This window comes from Coturnix japonica, chromosome 11, assembly GCF_054131305.1.
Source record: "Coturnix japonica strain WE chromosome 11, WE-NBRP24, whole genome shotgun sequence".
NCBI lineage: Eukaryota > Metazoa > Chordata > Aves > Galliformes > Phasianidae > Coturnix > Coturnix japonica.
Window position 1 is genome coordinate 23,979,684 of NC_140673.1, and position 18,241 is coordinate 23,997,924.

An 18,241-nucleotide genomic window follows, 5' to 3' on the forward strand; every position below is an offset into this window, starting at 1 on the left:
GTAAACACATGAACCCAACAATAATGATAAATGAAGAAAAGCTGTGGAGGAAAATGTCCATAATCCACAAATTGTTTATCCATCTTCTAAAAAATAGCAAGATAGTCAAATTATTCTCATAATTAAAGTGCCTATACTACAAATCAGTTCTGATGACTTTGAAACTTAACAGTGGATTTGGTGAATTTTGTCAGATCAGATATTTTCCCCCATATATTTCAGATTGGGGAATAGCTTGGTTATATGAGAATTGCCCATTTCTCCTAACAAAATTTTCTTTAAAAAAAAAAATAAAAGTCTTGCTAACCTCAGAGATGTCCAATCTATTCAGCAAATATCTGTGCTGAAATGATCAGGAATAAATCATTTCCCAAGTTTCAGGTGTGAATCTGTTTGCAACAAAAAGGTATAATCGTGTCTGCAGATAGAAAGTTCAGAGAAAATGATTTCAGTGCCTAAGGAAGATGAGAGAGCAGAGACATTATTTTGTTATCCATCACTACCAAAGAGCAAGTAATTAATTTATATTAAAAAGAATAATAACAACAAAAAGCAGTAATTGCTGCAAATATAAAAGTGGATGTATAATCATCTATTTGCAAGAAACAAGCATGTGAATTTCCACATCAGCCTGGAAATACCTCTCCCTTTGATTACTTAATTTGCTCTGATTGAGTTCTCTGTCAATTCTACCCATGAAGATAAAAGTTCATTGCTTTTCCAGTCTTTTACTTCCAACCGCTTCTTTTGATTCTTCCCCAATGTCTCTTTCTAACCTCATTTAAGTTCAAAGCCTCAATTAACAAAGTATGAAAGTATTATGCCTATTAGAGTCTATTCTTAAAATGCCATTTAGTAGGTCAAACACAATAGATGAAAGGGAGAAAAGGGGTCCAATGGAAAGTGTAATAATTTGAAGACATTCCTATTTTGTCTTTTTTTCTGGTTTTATTCATCATAAGTATTCCTTTTTTCCTTTTTTAAATAAAAGTATGAATACAGAAGAGGTGTTTATAATACTTCTGTTGGCAGTGCTTTGAGCAAGAATATATGTCTTTATACAGGATGGAAAAGGATACAGTGGTAATTGTATTTTTGCACAAGACTACCATCACTTAGTGGAATCAAGTGGACTTGGCTCTCAAAAACACTCTCACCACACTTTGTGCCACCCTCCATCTTCACTTCTGCTAGTAAAAAACATTCCACTGATACAGCCAAAATTCAGTGAACTCAAATTCAGTTTGCTCAGAAATATGATTTAGCAGAGGGTTTTTAGAGTTGGGGTACTATGGTTAGGCTGCAGTTGGACTTGATCCTTAAGTTCTTTTCCAACCTGAGTAATTCTATGATTCTATGACCAACATCAAGGCAAAACAATTACTCACTGATCTGTCCTAAGATATGTTCTTCCTTAAGTTCCATACTAAATACATGAGCTCCTTAGCTGCTCCAGATGACAGAATCAACAGTTTTAAAAGTGGTTTGAAAGACCCATAAAATGTCTTGAAAACATACAAAACCAAAGAGAATATATTTCTTTTTTTAATCGTTTCTTCAAACTGACAGCTTATGTCGGACAACTGCTCCTTATCTTCTCTGCTGAAGTGAAAAGGAATTTGAAACCAAATACAGCTTTCTAGTGTCAGCCAAAGGTAGAAGGGCTATGGAAATTGATTCTCTTTGCATCGTTGCAAATTCAAGTAGTATTTCCAGTATGGAAAGCTAACTATCTTTCAGCACCAGAAGAGAGGAATGAAAATGAGCTTTAGCAGCTAGGAAATAAAATGGAACTGTCAAGAAAAGAAGAAAGCATATTATTGCTTATGACTAACACAGTATTAGGAGTGAGAAGTCCACATTCCCATCTTCCTGTAATTATATACAATACATGAACCAAGAAGGAATACACCATGTGACTGCTTACCCAACAAATTTAAAGCACTGTCTTCCACAGTGAGGTTGAACTGACACTTACGTTATGATTCTGATTGCTTATGGAATTTGGCAGAATATATTTAAAAATTCAGATACATTCTAAATGCATTATTAAATGCAGGGGGAAAGTACATTTCAGATTTGAGCCAAATACGGACAGAAAAGTTCCCCCTGCAGGGTTATTATTAATATTTTTGCATTTTAATAAAATACCATCATGGTAATTGGAAGCAACACTTTGAACTTCTTGTAATTCTCTGTTCAAAGGTCTCACACATTTTATGAATAACAAGTAAGCAACCTCAGCTTTCCTACCAGAAGAAAAATAATTGAGACTTCCAATAGACATCTCTGCTTCCAGACTCAGGTATGAGAGACAAGTAGGTAATGACAGATTTGTTTATTTGCACAATAGATAAACATCCCAACCCTTCATCTCACAGGACACAGAAAAGTAAATTAATACCTATTAAAGCAACCAAAACTATTAGAATAAAAACAGAGCTGAAATAACTGCATTCACAGTAGGCATAGTAAACACTGAGCAGATCAACCTTTCATCATACATTAGAGAAGAGTGGGGAAATAAAACATTTAGAACCTCAATGTCAATAGAGATAGATAGAATCCCTTTAGAAATAGTGTGTGATCATGTTATCAATTGTAAGTTTGGCATTTCTAAATTCTGAGTAACATAATATTATCTGAATGTAAGAAATTATGCTTAGAAAGTTACATTTGAAAACAAACAGAAAAAAAATGTGAAATTTCCTATTGTTAATCAGATGAGTCATCTGCCATATTTCAAACTAGCATACACAACTTTGTCACATGCATTAATTAATTAATTGTTACTGTTTGTCATTACATTTGTGAAAGAGAACTAAATGAAATGCGTATTTCAACCCCTGGATTTAAACATCTTTGCTGAGAGAAAAGCAAATGGGACAAGGGAGAAACTCGCATTCAGTTCCAAGCTTCATACATTAATAACCTCTAGTGAGGTCGGTCCTCTTCCTATTCCTCCAAAGCCTGGTCTTCTTTGCCTCGTCTTATCAGTTTGCATGTGCTCACTCCCTCCTACTCCCATCTATCTCTTTATCCTAGTCTTGTTCTCATTAACTAAATTTCAGCCTCTGATCCTTAAGCTTCTCATCCCCCTCTCAGACTCCTGCTCCACACCAAGTCAGAGTCTAAATCATAGTATTCTTTCACTCAATTTTGTATTATCAGATAAGTTGTCACACTGATACCTTAAGTACAGAACTCCTGTTTCCTTGTTTCCAGCTGCCTTCCTTGGAGGGAGTTACTGTTTCTAGCCTCACAGCACACTTCTTAATGAAATAAAAAAAACTCAGCAGGGGACAGAAATACAGGATGGTAAACTTCAGTCCCAATAATAGTTTGGAATACTAAGAAGAAATTGCAAATCTTGCCTCTCTCGATGCAGAACTATAAGAATAGATGATGTTTCCCCCACACCCAAAATATTAAGAAAGTTGTGTGGGAGGGTTAAAGAGGAAAGAGCAATTGTTGCTATTAATATCTGAATTGCTTTGAATCACAAACTAAAATGAATGTTTTCTGTGATGGCCGAGTGAGGGAAAGGACTCAAAGTCGAGATACACAAAAAAAGTGTATGGAAAGGGTAACTTAAAAAATGTTGGTAGCGTTATATAACAAAATGGTATTTTATTCTTTTAAAATCCTCTTAGGTAGACTGAACCTGAACTACTGGCTAGAAAGTTGAACCAAACAAGGAAAATTAATATGCTTCAGTTCAACTCTACAATGAAAATTGTGGGAACGTATTTGAATCTATTATTTACTCACTGATATCCAAAAGTTGCTTTTTTCATATCTGTTTTCTTAAGGTCTTTTTCTTTAATTTTCAGTTTCAGTCAGGGTAAATTCAACTGATAGAAAATGACAGTTTACTGTGAGTCTATGAAGGTATCATCTTCCTTTTCTTTATTATTTTCTATGAGTGTAGAATTGATGCTTAAAAGATCAAACTATTTAAATGTTTTACAGATTATCTCTCTGACGGCTATCCTGTTTAAATTAAAGGATGTGAAATAATAGGCCCATAATGTCTGACTTCCTTACAGTTGAGTACCTCAGTTGCAGAATAATCCCTGTAATTATCCCCTATGTTCATAAATTACGTACTTACTAAAATCCTTTACAATCTGTACAGTTCTATGTAAGTGGAAATTTCTTTATAATATATAACTGAATGTCTAAAATTACACATAATCATATCTCACAAGAAGTGTAAATAAGCAAAGTGAAGATAACAGATTGAGCCAGTGCTACATTTTAAACGTCTGTCAAGTAAGGAGCACACAAATTCTGTGTCTAAAGCCCGGGTGAGGGAAAAGAATTTGCACTTCTGAAAAGGAAAGAGAAATGAAGATAACTGCACTAAGACAAAAGTGGTTTGGCTAAGATTGTTGTTGGAAACCCTATTATCCATCTTATTATTCTATTTCTAGATAGAAGAATAAGAGTAAAAGGGCAAAATTTGATTTGTTTCATAAATAAGCCGTTATTCTGAAATAGTTACAAAGAACTGCATATAAAAAACACCTGTAGATACTGGGACTGTTACACATACCAACACAAACCACTCATCAGCATTCCATCCTCATCTCAAAATTACCACTTTCAAGGCTTAAAACAAGTCTTTTCCACTCTGTTTCACTGATCCTCTCTTCATGTTTTGACTGGAATCTCCTCTTACTTCCCGAGGCTCTAAATTACTTTATTTGTTATTTATCTTGGAGATGGTACAAAGGCAAAAATCTATACAGTATATATTGACTGGAGGAATTCAATTTAAAAAGTAACCTGTATGGCAAACAGTCAGTTAAAAAGACTTGTAAAATAAGTAGGCTTACAAGTGAAGTAAAAGAACTGTAACAATATATTTGTTCACTTTAATAGAGCGGATCTCAAAACACACTTTTGCAAACAAGTATCAGACCACTCCACCACTACTGAAGATTTAGAGAGAAACCAAAGCACTCACAAGGAAAGCGATTTGCTTGCAGCTGTACCTCAGCTAAATGAGAGCAGAACCCAAGATGTATGATACTCTCTTCACATGTTTCTGTCCTTCACTAATACACAAGTCAGATAAGTCAAGTACCTAAAAAGATCCTGCTCTTTCCAGTACTGCTAACATGAAATCTACCTTTTTAGTCCTGTGAGTAACAGCTTCTCACTGTATTGTAAGCACACGCCTCTTAAACTTCTGTTCCCTGGCCAGTTTAAAACATCACTCTGCCGTCTGCATCACCCATATGTAACAGAACACACAGTCTACACCGAGTAATGTCAGTTTGAGTTGTAACTCCTAATCAGGACTAGCTACTCTACCATGACATGACTATTTTGTTTGATTACACAAATTCCCTCAAGATTGCTTTTGGAAGTAACTTATGCAGCTGTCTGCCCATTGATAATGGTTAAAAATAACTTTCTATGCAGATCTAAGATGGAGGGCTCAAGCTGATCTAGACAGCAAGTCCCCTCTAATTTTCTGCTTGTTTAGAAGCTCAGATAATAGAAACATATCCCACAAATGCTATGAATGAAGTACCATAAGAGCCATGATTCAGTCACAACACATAGAAACACTGACATAACTGAAATTAAAAAGCTACCTGCTAGTCTTTAGCAGACCATTCTGCTATATACATTCTGAATAAATTAATCCTCAATTTTATCATAAAACAACTGATCTGATTCTCAATTTATCTGAAAAACACAGGTGATCAGATTAAACTATAATCTCATAGTAACCCAGACCTTTTCTTTCTTGAAATCACATACCAAAAAAGAAATTAAGGGATAACCAACTAACTGAAGAATATTTATACTTTTAAACAAATAGACCATCCTAATGTAGAGGGAGTATATGCAGCAGTGGAAAATACCTGTGTTAGAACTGTAAATGACCACTGATGAGCACTGATTATCCCCACCTGGGATACTCCCACCCTAACCCTATAGTCACTGGTCCAGGTGCCCTATTTAAGTTAATGTCTAGGCAGTTCACCTTTTCTTAAGGTGCACTAGTCACATACTCTGATTCAGTTCTATCTCCGGCTGACTTAGTATACTACTGAGACTCTTAGATGAACTTTAAACGTGTGTTGTAACATTGTATACTATCTGTTGAATAGACCCTAGGTTTTGTACCTTACCTTGTCTAGGCCTTCTGATAGCAACTATTGCTGCTGCCAGCCTCACCCTGTTCAGGTGCTGTGGGAATGTATCCTGGCTGATGAGGACACAACATCTCTTCAAACTGCTGAAAACCCCACTTGCTTGTGGCCCATCTCAAGGTAAAACCTGAAATTAAAACATGGAGTATTATCTGAATTATTGTACTCTTGCAAAGTAAGTTCAGGCTCTCACTGTTGCACAACATCCTTTCTTCTTTAAAAACTTCTGTTTGAAGTGACTTTGTCACCTGTGCAACACTTGATCCAGCCTTTTTTTGCATCTAAACACGACCAACCCTGGCAGTGCCGAGGACTGGATCTTTGGAGGGGCTATATATACCCACTGCTCTCCAGAGGACTTTTTCTTATGCTTTCTGTGGGCCAAAACATACCCTGATGCACATGTGTTATCTCAAACTGAGATCTTGGGGAGATTCCCTTGCAGGTGGCTCTTTCCAGCACGGAATGCTGACTGCCTGGGTGCTACTCTTAAAAAGCACATTACAAAAAACCATGAAATGAAGACCATCCTGAGGCTGGTGTCTGAAACAAAGTATATAACGTTACCCTCACCAAACCGAGGGGCTCTGAGCTCACCCCCATCTCGTTTCCCAAGATCCCCCTGATGCTTACAGGCGTAGGGAGCTCCTTTAATTCTCTCTTCCATTTGGGACGTAGTGCTGAGGGAGAACCGAGCCCTTCCAGGCTCTTCTCTTCAGGACGCTTTTCCCGCCTCGCGGCGGTACCTGAGGAGCGCTGAGGGGCCGCCGCCTGCCCGAGCTCCGCCCGCCGCCGCCCCACCTCATTCCCACCCGGGTGCCGCCGGAGCCGAGGCGGCGAGCAGCCCCGTAAGAGCGCGATGAGCTCCGAGTGCAGCAGCTACCTCAACGCCGACAAGGTGCTGGTGAGCGGCTTCAGCTGCCCGCGGGTGGGAGGCGATGCCCGCGCCGTGTACTGCTGCGGCTTCCAGGACGTCAAGTACTGCTGCGATGACCCCCACAGCTTCTTCCCTTACGAGCACAGCTACATGTGGTGGCTCAGGTAGGGAAAGGGGACGGGAGAGCCGTGTTGGCCGGGACTTGTCTGTGGATCTGTGTTTGAGGCACTTTGAGACTTGGTGCCCTCGAGGGCAGTTGGTAGTGATGCAGCTGCTGCCGAGAGAGAGTTCTCCTTGCACCATGGTGGGTTTGAGGATGGATCCTTCTATTTGCTTCATAGTGCTTTCTGGGAGTTTTCTTAGTTTGCTTTTGCCCAGGGAGGTGGTGGGGTCACGGTCCCTAGAAGTGTTAAAGAACCATGATGTGGAACACAGGGCTGTGGTCAGTGGGATGGTGGGTTGGTTACAGTCTCCTCATCTCCACAGCGCTGCTCTGGAGATGTGCAGGCTAGAGATGGGTGCTCAGGGTAGGGCAATGTCTTGCACAGTGTCAAAATGATGCCTTCAGTCTTGGGCTCAGAATCCTGCAGATGTCTGCAGATGTCTGCTGTTCTTGCTGCAGGTTGACACTGATTTTATTAAACTGTCACTCAAACTTTTCTCTCGAGTTCAGGATTGGCAGTTCTGAATTGATGTAGGCTTGGTGTTGATTATTTTTATCTACATTGTGTATGTTGAAGCTCATCGCTGTTGCTTTAGACTCCTTGTTTGGTTTTCTGAGAGTCATCTGGCACTCCATGCCCTCATAGTGTTTAATCGCTTGGAAAAGACCTCGGGATCACTCAGATCTTCCTGTTGACATGCCCTAGACTCCAACAGGTTGGTGAGTTGGTACTATCCCCTTACAGTGATACTCATTGCTTTACACAAGTTTGTGACTGGAAACACTCTTGGCATAATGGTTTTAACTAGTCTTTTCATAGACCTTTGTGCTGCCCATGTGGAAGCTGGGTGTGCTAGTCTATAGTTCCTGGGTTCCCCTCTTGAGCCCTATGTTAGGCTGGAGTTGTATTCCCAGTCTGTCAGTCCTCTGGCAGTGGCCTCATGTTACATGCCTTGGTGAGCAGATTCATATTAGAATTCATATTAGAATTCCTTCAGTACTTTGCTATCCGGTGCTGTGGACTTGCATTCATTTAACTGGTCTAATGTAGTCTGGTTTGCCTGATACTGAATGTGAAAGTCTTCCAAGTATCCTCATCTGTGAAGAATGATACAGAATTACTCAGCTCCCCTGCTGCGTGATTGACGTCCCTGAGTGTAATTTTAACACTTTGCTCATCAAATAGCCATATTGTTTCAGATGGTATAATTTCTGATAGTCTGAACATTTTGGCCACAGGAACCATTTATAAGATGGGAGAACAACAGAAAGATGAAATTCAAAAATGATGTTCCTGCACTAGGATTGGATAGTACAGGGAAGGCAGATTAAGCGTGATTTTCAGAAAGTACCTCAAAGAACAAAATCCTATGAAAGACTTTAATGAAGCACCTCTCTGATGATCTCACAGAGACCTTTTAGGTTCTGAGAAGTGTCTGCTAAGCCTTTATCTGGGTCAGAACTTTGGACTATGGTTTTGATACTTCAGTATTCATTCCCTTGTTCAGTATGGTGGTCCTAAGTTACTGTAGCTAAATTCTGCCCTAACGGTCTTGTGTGAATCGAAGTTAATAAATGCAGTTTACCTCTAAGTGAAGTCACTGAATGGTTAGTGCTGAAAGCTGATCTCATAAGTGCTTTCCCAGTAACAAATCAAATGATAGATGTACTTAGTCTGTACAGCTTCCAGTGTAGTGTCTATTAAGACTCTGAAAACTAGGTATTTGCGCATAATGGTTTCACTAGGTGCTTAAAGAAAATATACCTCATGTCTTTTGCAATGTTTTGTTGATCATTACCTTGCTGGTCTTCAAACTGTTGCTTACATCAGAATGCAACAACTACATAACTAATTAACTCTTCAAAGTAATTCTAAATAAACCTTCAAATGATTCTTTCAGCTTATGAGGGCACAGACTTCAGGAATTAGCCAAAGTCAGTCAAGGTAAGTCTTTAAGCTGAAACTACTTGAGGATGGGAAGGAAGCTGCAGGATCCTCTGGGATAACTGTTATAACTTTTTTTTACTCCAGAACTTGCAATTTCTCATCCTGCATCCTTCCCCTGCTTGACTTTGCCCTTTAACTTGAAAGCAATGACTGAAGGCACCACCAAGTGGTCGGTGCTATCTCTGGGGTTACTTCTGTTTGGCAAATGAGTTTCTGTTTCTGGCAGCTATTGTGTACTTGTGTTTTTCCTTCTGTGAGAGACACGTTGCCAGACCACTTGGCAGCTCTGATGGAAGCAGCTCCCAAAGAAATCTTCAGCCTGGGCAAACTGAAGTAATTGTCTCTTACAGGCCTTTAGGGTTTTTTGTTGTTTTCTCCAAATCAATATTGTCTGGATGATGTTTAGAACTATATGCTTCACTTTGTGGAAATGAGTCCTCTTTTCCCCGGGCACTCCTATAAAAACCGATCTTTGTAAAGTGTTCCCTAACACTGGTTCTTGGAGCTGCTGCACAGTCAGAAATTGATCCTCAAGCAACACTGACATTTCATACTTTTAAACATATTTATCTACAATATTAGTAATTTCTTGGCTACCCTTTCATTTACCGGCACTTAAGATAAGTAACTTTTTTTTAACCTACATTCCCTTTCCACCTTTCTGGATAGCTTGATCTCTGAAGAAAAGTGATGAATGCTTCTTGAATCAAGCCAGGCATGCATGAAGCAGGAAAGGGAACATCAGCAAAGAGATGGGTGTGTAGAATTCACCAGAAGGTTGTATAGCTTCTGAAACCACACAAAAAATAAGAAAACCAACACCAAAAAACCCAACAGATGCTGCAAAGCACCAGTGAGCAAAGCACTGAACAGCTCACCCAGCAGAGTAACGTGCTGTGCATTTACCTGCAGTCGCTGTGACATCTGCTTTACCTCTGAAACTGGGTGGGAAGGGAGAGGTGCTGAGCAGGTTGAACTTGTACTGGACTGTGATGCTGTTGGCTTTGATCAGCACCTTTCCTTTTAAAGTCTTACAATTATTGTGTTACTGCTCAATCAAGTTGATTTTGCAAATGGTATGGCTTCTTTCATGATCAAAAAGCATTACAATTTCCATTCCAAATCCTTATATCTTGTAAGTTTTTTATAGTATTATTTATTTTACCAAAACTCAGGTAGGCCAAGTGTAGCTGCTGTTCAAGATGTTTAATTAACACTTGTAGAGCCACAGTGCCCTTTGGATCTGGGCAGGCTCTGCTTAGTTGAGCAGATCTTTGGGAGTTTGTTTCGACTTTCCAAAAAAAGCAAGTCTTTTGTTTGTTTGTTGGTCTGTTGTTAATGTGTTGGCTTTGCAAGTATAACATACAGCGCATCACTGCAGCAATGATATTAGGAACATTTGTTTCACTCAGATCCAGATGACTCATGAGCTTCCTTTTAATCTTTCAGTGGACGTACTGCATCTGCTCAGCCAATATTTAAATTGTTCCTGGTTGCTGTTAGTGTGGATGGATTAGTTTTAAGGACTAAAAATAGCAATAGGTTTCTGAGCCTCCACTGAAAGAAGTGTTGATGACCTACACAGCAGCAATCTGGACAGTAGCAGAGGGATCGCTGGGAACCTGCAGGCAGTGCAGCTTCAGCTCATACAGCCTCTGGCTATGCAGGTGTGTGTTAGTGCTTCACGTGTGCGGCTGGCACTGTGTAAGAGCAGTCCTGCATTGTTGTTGTAGAGTCTTAGGAGAGTGTTCTTCTGTCAAGCTTACCACTGCTCATGTTTTAAGTTGTATAAATGCCATCAGGATTCCTCACAGGACTTTGTAGCTGTTTTTATGCTAGATTATTGTTTGGAGGGTGGGTGGGTGGGTTATTAGTGCTACTGAGGCCACAGCTTTGGACAAGAGCAGCTGCTTAGTTTTCAACTAAATGTCTGTGATACCACAAGACTGATTTTGAAGATGCAATTTGAGACCTGTGGAATGCTGAGTGAACTTCAGTCACCCACTGCTTAAAGTCAAGATATGAGGATGGTGAAATGCTTTTTAATAAAGCGTTTCTTGATGGGTATGCAGCACCAAGTAATCCCTGTGTAAGATAGGGGACTTACTGAAGGACACCTTTATTTTCAGGGGAAGGTAATCATTAAAATGATGGATATTTTGGTATTTTGAGAGCTATCTTAATAAAATAAGAAAAAGTACTGCTGTCTTAAGATGCTTCAGTGCTCAGAGCTGTGGAAAGCATTATAAATTCCCCTGAGTTAACTCAGTCATTGAAGAAACAACCCCTACTCTTGAACTGTAACCCAGAATTAACCTTTAAGGAATGAATAATACACTCTGAGGGCTGTTAACTTCAGTACATTGAGAACAATCTGATATCAAAGTATTTTTAAAAGTATCACATACCAACTGTGTCTTAATTTGGGTTGGTTTAGGAAGTGAAATCTAGAATTTTGTGGTAACGGTTTCCATGTTTTGGGTAAGATCTCACACTGCTGCTGCAATGCAAACATTTTTAGTGGTGTGTAACCTGTTATATAACCTACAAGTCTTTGACCTGTAGTAGGAAATATGGGAGAGTTCTCCAGGAACTGCTTTTCTTTCCTATGCTTTGCATGTTATAAAAAGTAATGCGTGCAAGTTCTGTAATGATAATGCTACTGTGTTGCTCTGTGTGATGCACATCTGTGCTGCTTAATGTCATCTTCCTCCTTTTCTTGGAGGAGGCCTTTCAACTGAACTAACAGATGCCTGAACAAAAATAATATGTATTATAACAAATCAGAATAAATCAGGTATATATTATTATATCTTTAGAACAGCCAACTCTGCTTAACATTTGGGTAGGAGATGATGTATTTGTCATGCACTGCAGACTGTTATTTGAAAGGAATCTCAGATCAGGGCTCAGGAAAGCAAATTGTATGCTGTACTGCAATTGATCCTTTATTTTGGCATGGAAGTTTTTTATTAGGGAAAGCCTTAAACAGGAGTATTAGGAATAAGGAAGCTGCTAAAAAACATATGTATGTACATATACTTTCTTGCTGGGTGACTATGGAAGTAATATAAAGCAGCTTTCATCCTGCAGATGTAGCATCCTGAGAAAAATCTGCTGATAAAGGTTACAAAGAGGAGCGACAATGATCACAGCACTTCTCCCTGTTCTATGGAGCTGCTGGCAGGGCTGAATGTGGCTTTTGTTATCTTTTGTTGTCCTGTTTTCTTTGTTGTTTTTTCTTTATTTAATGAATGTGTCAGCCTTGGAGAAATCTGTTACAAAGGTGTTCTTTACTTAAAGTTCTCTAGTTAGCCTTTCTTGCAATGAAAGTGGCAGTTCAGACTGATGAAACAATGCCTCTATATAGATATATGTATCTATGCATACACTAAGTATTGAGCTTTAAACTTGTGTACAGTAAAAATTTTTGTAACTGAGTACATGTAACCCCCAGGCATTATTTTGATGTCTGTTTTAATGGGTATTCCAGCATATTTGTACACTTAATTTGTTTGTTTTCTCTCTTAGTATTGGAGCGCTTGTGGGCCTGTCAATAGCAGCAGTGGTCCTGTTTGCTTTTATCATCACTGTGTGTGTTCTCTGTTATTTGTTTATCAGCACAAAGCCGCGCAGCAAACTGGATACTGGTTTAAGCCTACAGATGGCAGGTAAGGCCAGTTGTTATTGACATACATTATCTCCTCCACAGTAAAAGCTTTATTTTGGCATCACAAATGTGGAAGAATCCAGCTACACATTTTCTCTCTCTGACATCTCTTCAAAATGATGTTACATTATTTTGCTGTTTTGTTTACTGACTGAAATCTGCAGTGAACTCAAACGAAAACATTTAGCACAAGCTTCCTCCTTATTAGTAGAAAGGGTCTAAAATTTGACAATACCTATTAAGGATGCAATAAACAAATCCCTTTATCGGCAAGAGGCTGAATGAGTTACTTTTAATTTCTTGTTTAAATGCATACATATATAATAATGCTTTCATTCTAGTGATAAGAAGCTCAAAAGAAGTTTGAAATGCATTTTCTTGACAGGGAGGGATCGTTCTTTTATGTTCCATAACTTTGTTCTGAAACTGTGCATGCAGGCACCTGTAGAAACAGTGCATGTAGTCTAATGGCATAGGAGAACCAGTGACTGCTTCTGAATGCTTCAGCCAGTATTTGTGGCTTAGATTTGAAAGGTGACTAAAAGCTTTGTTTTTCCACTCTTTCTGAAGAGGACCTTCTTGTTGGTTAGTTGAACTGACACTTTTTTTGTGTGTGAAAGAATTAATTACATATGCAGCTCAGCCAGTACAATACAGCATCTACCAGTAACAAACACCACTTCAAATTCAAAGTTTTTGCTAGCTTTTAAAATGCTTCTATACCTGAATGGCAATAGATGATCAGTGGGTTATTGTAATTATAACCTATTTACAATAGAAAGTACATCAATGAGTGTCTAACTCAGTCCACTTTACTATAAACTTCCTAGATCCTTTTTTTTTTTTTTCTTTTTTTTTTTCCTTTTTTTCCAGAGAATGCAGGTTTTGGTCTAAGAGCACTTCACAGGGCTCTCAGGAAATGCAGAGTCTCTTTTGAAGTTACACAAGCTGAGCAGGCATCCAAGGTGGAAGTCACACATTCAGCAAACTGCTACTAATCTGCAAATTGAAAACTTAACACTTATTCTAGAGAAAGGGAGCGGAAATAGGTTCTGCTACATAGAGGAGTCTAAATAAAACCTTAGGTTGGATTAACAGATTGTATAGTGAACTCTTATAAGATGACTGTATTCTAATTATAAACCGACTTTATACTTCTGAATGCTTTAGTACTCAACATTTTCTCTCAAGTTTTCCTTCTACATTATCATCTTTTAAGCCATTGCCAGGACAACAGTGCTGTTTTTCTCCTGGTCTATATTTCTGTGACAGAGTTGTTTGGCATATGGTAGGCTGGGAAGGAGACAGGTGCTATTACATTGCTGCTGTCAAATGCTTCCATCTTCCCTTTACAGACTTGACCCCTGCTGCAAAACCACATCCTGCTGTGGCATTGCAGAGCCTTCCTTTTTTCCCTAGTGATAATCTATTGTTCGCATTCTGTTTTAGTTTCAGGTATTAAGACTCAGGATGCTGAGAGATCTCTGCTTTTTCCTAACTGCCTCTGATGTTGTTTGGAGTCTTATACAGATTGCACTGCTTGTCCCGTTTTCATCTGTTATTATTTTGTGACTGTTCTGAATGCGGATTATTTCACATCCAAGTTCTGATAGTTTTAGCTGTTGATGAGGCAGACTGTCAAAGGTTGAAAACCTATTGCTTTGCCAAGGATGAGAGGTCTCTGGAAAAGCTTGAAGGATTTCACTGACAAGCCTGAATGCTTATCTTAGTCACCTGAGTTCCTTTTGCATGGAAGTAATGCAAAATCTTAGCCCCCTACCAAATGGCTGGTTAGCTGCTTTCAGGAGAAAGGAAGAATAAAAGCTCTCCTGACCTTCCAGCACTTTGATTTTTAGCATAATCTGTAGGCAACAAAAACTAGGTAAAAGTGACTGATGATTTTTGCAAAGGTGTGAGGGCCTGAGAGTTCTGATCTACTTTCATGAATTGGAAGTTTTTCTTACCATTTCTTTTAGGAGTCTGACTATATGGTATGAGTCCTACTTATACCTCAGCGCAGTCCTCTTCATCTTGATGCTTACTTTTCTAACACAAGTATGCTAGTAACTGCAGCCTCTTAGAGGCTCAGGAATGGAAAGTGGAATGATTGTGCTTTATCCCATCCTCTAAAGGTTGTGCAAGAAGATTCCAGGAATTGTTTTTCTCTAGTGTAGTGAGTGCATTTTTGTATGTACTTGTAACTAAAGGAAGAATAGTACCATTTGTTTTACTAAAAATGCTATTGTTTTTTCAGACAGTGAAACTAGAGGAGGCTCTATATGTTAAAAAATAGTTACTGGATGGATTCTACTAATGCTGTAAGGGAAAAGGTACAGTAAGAACATTTCATTTTACTCTATTGTATTTATATATACCCTCTGCCCTGCTCTGTATTGATTGATGTGGGTATAGTGTTTGTCAAATACTGTGGTTCCTCCTATGAGTTTTTAGCTTTCTGAAAGAAGAGTGGGAGACATTGAGTTGCATCCTCACAAACCTTATAACTGTCTCTATATACATGCATGCTCCTTTGTGGACATGAGCCAGAGAAGATTGCATTGCATTGATGCTGTTCTTGCACAGGAAAGTATTGACAGTGAGACTGGAAGAGTATTTCCAAAGAAATCTCTTCTTGATTTGCTTTAGCACAAATACTAATTCATGACTGTATGCTAAAGAAGACCACATTCCCCTAATGCTCTGTGTCCTTTCCCTGCTGTCTGAGCTGCCCTAGACCTTACTTAAGGCAACCACCATTTTAAGTTCTCATTCAGAAGAAGTTCTTCTGCGTGACCAAAGGTAAGAGCAGTGAAATACTTGGTTTAGTCATGTTCTGCTTCTTGATGATATTCTTATGATTGCTGAGTCCAGTCTAGTATAGGAATGAACAGGGTTATCATGCAAAAGAATGAAGCCTCATATACTGACTTGATTTCTATGCTAAAATCATGTTTAAAGGTCAAACTGCCTGTGGCACAGATCATGCAAAATAGAATTTAAAATATACTGCAACACCAAAAAAATGAGACTTGAGAGGAATTCATGAATAATGCAGATGACTTCAGATGGCATAAAATGTCCATTTCCCTTTCTGCAGGAAAGGTGGAAACTCATGGCAAGCACCCACAGAATGTAAGAATACATGCCATAGATCAGTATTATCTTTCACAGAAAACTAAACTGGCTTGTTTGCTCAGTGATTGGTCTTAAATCAGTAGGAAAGTAGATGGCCAGCTCCCTGTTCTGTTTTTTAATTGTACACTGCAAAAACAAAAAGCAACCCTGTGTGTTGTAAGTGCAATTACATCCTTCTTAGCACTCTTATCTGAAAAACAAGTTGCTTGTCCTCTTGTAAATACTTAGGAATAACAAAACTAATTTTGAAACTTCCAATCCCTCTGCATGTTTCCTCTGCAAAATCAGGAAAAAGGAAAAATGGGAAGACCTGTTCCCACAGCTGTTTGTAGAGAGAAAATGCTAAAATATCTGATGTGGGTACTAAGTGCTGAAATGAGATCACAGTTCAAGTCCGTGAATGTGGCACTGTTTTCTCTAATGAGCCTCTCATTCCATTGTGCTTCAGTTTGCCTACTGTATTCCATGTTATGGAGACCAATGTTTACGGAGTACCATGAAATGTAGCCTGCTGCATGCTTCATTACAGGAAGAGAGGCACAGGACAAAATTAAAAGGCCAGCTGCAAAGGGCTTCATTGTGTGGTTTGAATGCATACATAATATTAAGACTGAAAGCCTTGGAAGCTTTTTTTTTTTTTAATGGATGAATTGTACAATTCTGTTTTGTTGGCAGAATGAGACTGACTTTATCACAAAGATCCAAAATGCTCAAGATATCTTTCCTAGGCTAAAACAAGGAAAACCATGTTCTCAGCCTTCCAGAACTAGAATAGAGCAGCTGGGAACTTTCAGTGAAAGTGAGAAAAGGGGCTCATTCTTAAATATTTTTACAGGGAAATATGTTGTAGTACTATCCCAGTTAAATATTAACAGCTTGATTCAAGGAGTCAAAGTGCATTGTATATGATTTATGGACGATTCCACCTTGAGAGGGATTGCAAGACAACAGAGAATGAAACTACCATTCAGCATTATCTCAGTACCTCTGAGAAATGCTCTGAAATGTTAGATGAACTACTTAACTAAATCTTTTTGCTTTTCTTGTCTTACTCCGGCAGCATTGTGAATGAAGTCTCTATCACATGCAGGAATAAATCCCTTGCTACAAAACAGAGGAACAAAAGCAGATCTGCCCATCTACTTCCAGAGGAGGCATTTAGTGTTCATAGCTGTAGTAATTCCTTTGAGGAGTATTATTCTTCTCATGATAAATGTTAGGACTGTAGTTGGATGCTTGGAGGAAGTAATCCCAGTGAAATTGAGCTGTGTAGTTTGTTCTGAATTTGCTTGTAGGAATTCCTTAACTCTGGTTTTCAGCAGAAGAAAAACTTCCCCTGTTCAGTCTAATTATTAACTGTGCTTGTTATTTTGCAGGTACAGTTCTTCATCCTTCACATGGTGGCTACCAGAATAAGCTGCTGACAGAACCAAGTGGCTTCAAGAGATACTTCCTCAGCCAGAAGGATAGACTGTGACCCACAAGAACCTCACCAACTCTTTCAGAGTTTTTTCCTGGCTGCTACAATTGCAGCTGATTACAAGATGCCAACCTGAGGCTGTGCCAGGATATCCATTTCTGTATGGTTACTGTACTGGGGAGTATATTTTAATTTGCACCAGCTACTGCTGCTAATTACTTTCATGCAAATTGTTGTCTTATGCTGTGCAATTTCACTGGTTGAACAGTAGTCAAGCAGAGCATAATTTGTACACCCTGTTGACCAAGCTTTGTTTTAAATTTTCTTTGTGTGTCTTTGCATCATTAGTATGATCTTTAATCAAGTGTGATGGTTTGGTTCACAAACATGTGAATGCAGTACCTCAATAAAATCTGGCATTCACTTGTGTTGTATTTTCTTAATTTGTTACTTTCCCCACCTTAGTTTCCTCAAAGTTGTCTTAGATAACTTAAAATTATTGTGATGAGGACATTTCTTAACAAAATGAAGTTAATAAATAAAAAAAAGTCTGTCAAAGATCAGGAGGGAAAAAATGATTTTGCCAGTTTTGCTGTCTGTTTTCCTTTGAGGATTCCAACCTTGAGATTCACATGAATATATTCTTAATCTTAAACCAGAAGTCAAATTCTTTTCAAACAGAAGAGGTGATTGAAGTTGTTTAAATTTCATACTAACTTTTGAACTATAGGGCTTGTGATTTTTAAGTTATAAAGTAGTAAGATTTTGAACGTTGCAAACATGATGAGAGTCCTTAGTGACCACAGGAGTGTTGTCTACAGATACAGATAACTAGTTCTTATGTCTATGCTTGTC

General features: G+C 38.6%; 1 protein-coding gene and 1 long non-coding RNA gene across 5 annotated transcripts; both read left to right on the forward strand.

Annotated features, from left to right (window-relative positions):
* The first annotated feature begins 7,003 nt into the window (after positions 1-7,003).
* SHISAL2A (shisa like 2A) lies at positions 7,004-17,809 on the forward strand. Of its 3 annotated transcripts, none has more exons than XM_015870615.3 (4): positions 7,004-7,214; positions 12,693-12,832; positions 15,086-15,161; positions 17,343-17,809. In XM_015870615.3, the coding sequence occupies exons 1-3, from the start codon at positions 7,033-7,035 to the stop codon at positions 15,115-15,117; spliced, it is 354 nt and encodes a 117-aa protein (XP_015726101.1). In that variant the 5' UTR covers positions 7,004-7,032; the 3' UTR covers positions 15,118-15,161; positions 17,343-17,809. The 3 variants fall into 3 exon arrangements, with proteins under 3 accessions (XP_015726101.1, XP_085367862.1, XP_015726102.1); XM_085511736.1 differs by having other exon boundaries at positions 12,783-12,832; XM_015870616.3 differs by lacking the exon at positions 15,086-15,161.
* LOC146759065 (uncharacterized) lies at positions 7,809-10,736 on the forward strand. 2 transcript variants are annotated; one of them, XR_014932850.1, is made up of 3 exons: positions 7,809-7,929; positions 9,115-9,158; positions 10,611-10,736. It is a non-coding gene; the product is annotated as an uncharacterized LOC146759065 (long non-coding RNA). The 2 variants fall into 2 exon arrangements; XR_014932849.1 differs by lacking the exon at positions 10,611-10,736 and adding an exon at positions 9,831-9,962.
* Positions 17,810-18,241: the final 432 nt, after the last annotated feature.

Bases quoted from the DNA above. Each gene is read 5' to 3' on its own strand.
- SHISAL2A (XM_015870616.3), top strand. From the start codon at position 7,033: ATGAGCTCCGAGTGCAGCAGCTACCTCAACGCCGACAAGGTGCTGGTG. The intron at 7,215-12,692 runs GTAGGGAAAGGG...TTTCTCTCTTAG, and splicing joins AGCTACATGTGGTGGCTCAG to TATTGGAGCGCTTGTGGGCC. The intron at 12,833-17,342 runs GTAAGGCCAGTT...GTTATTTTGCAG, and splicing joins TTTAAGCCTACAGATGGCAG to GTACAGTTCTTCATCCTTCA.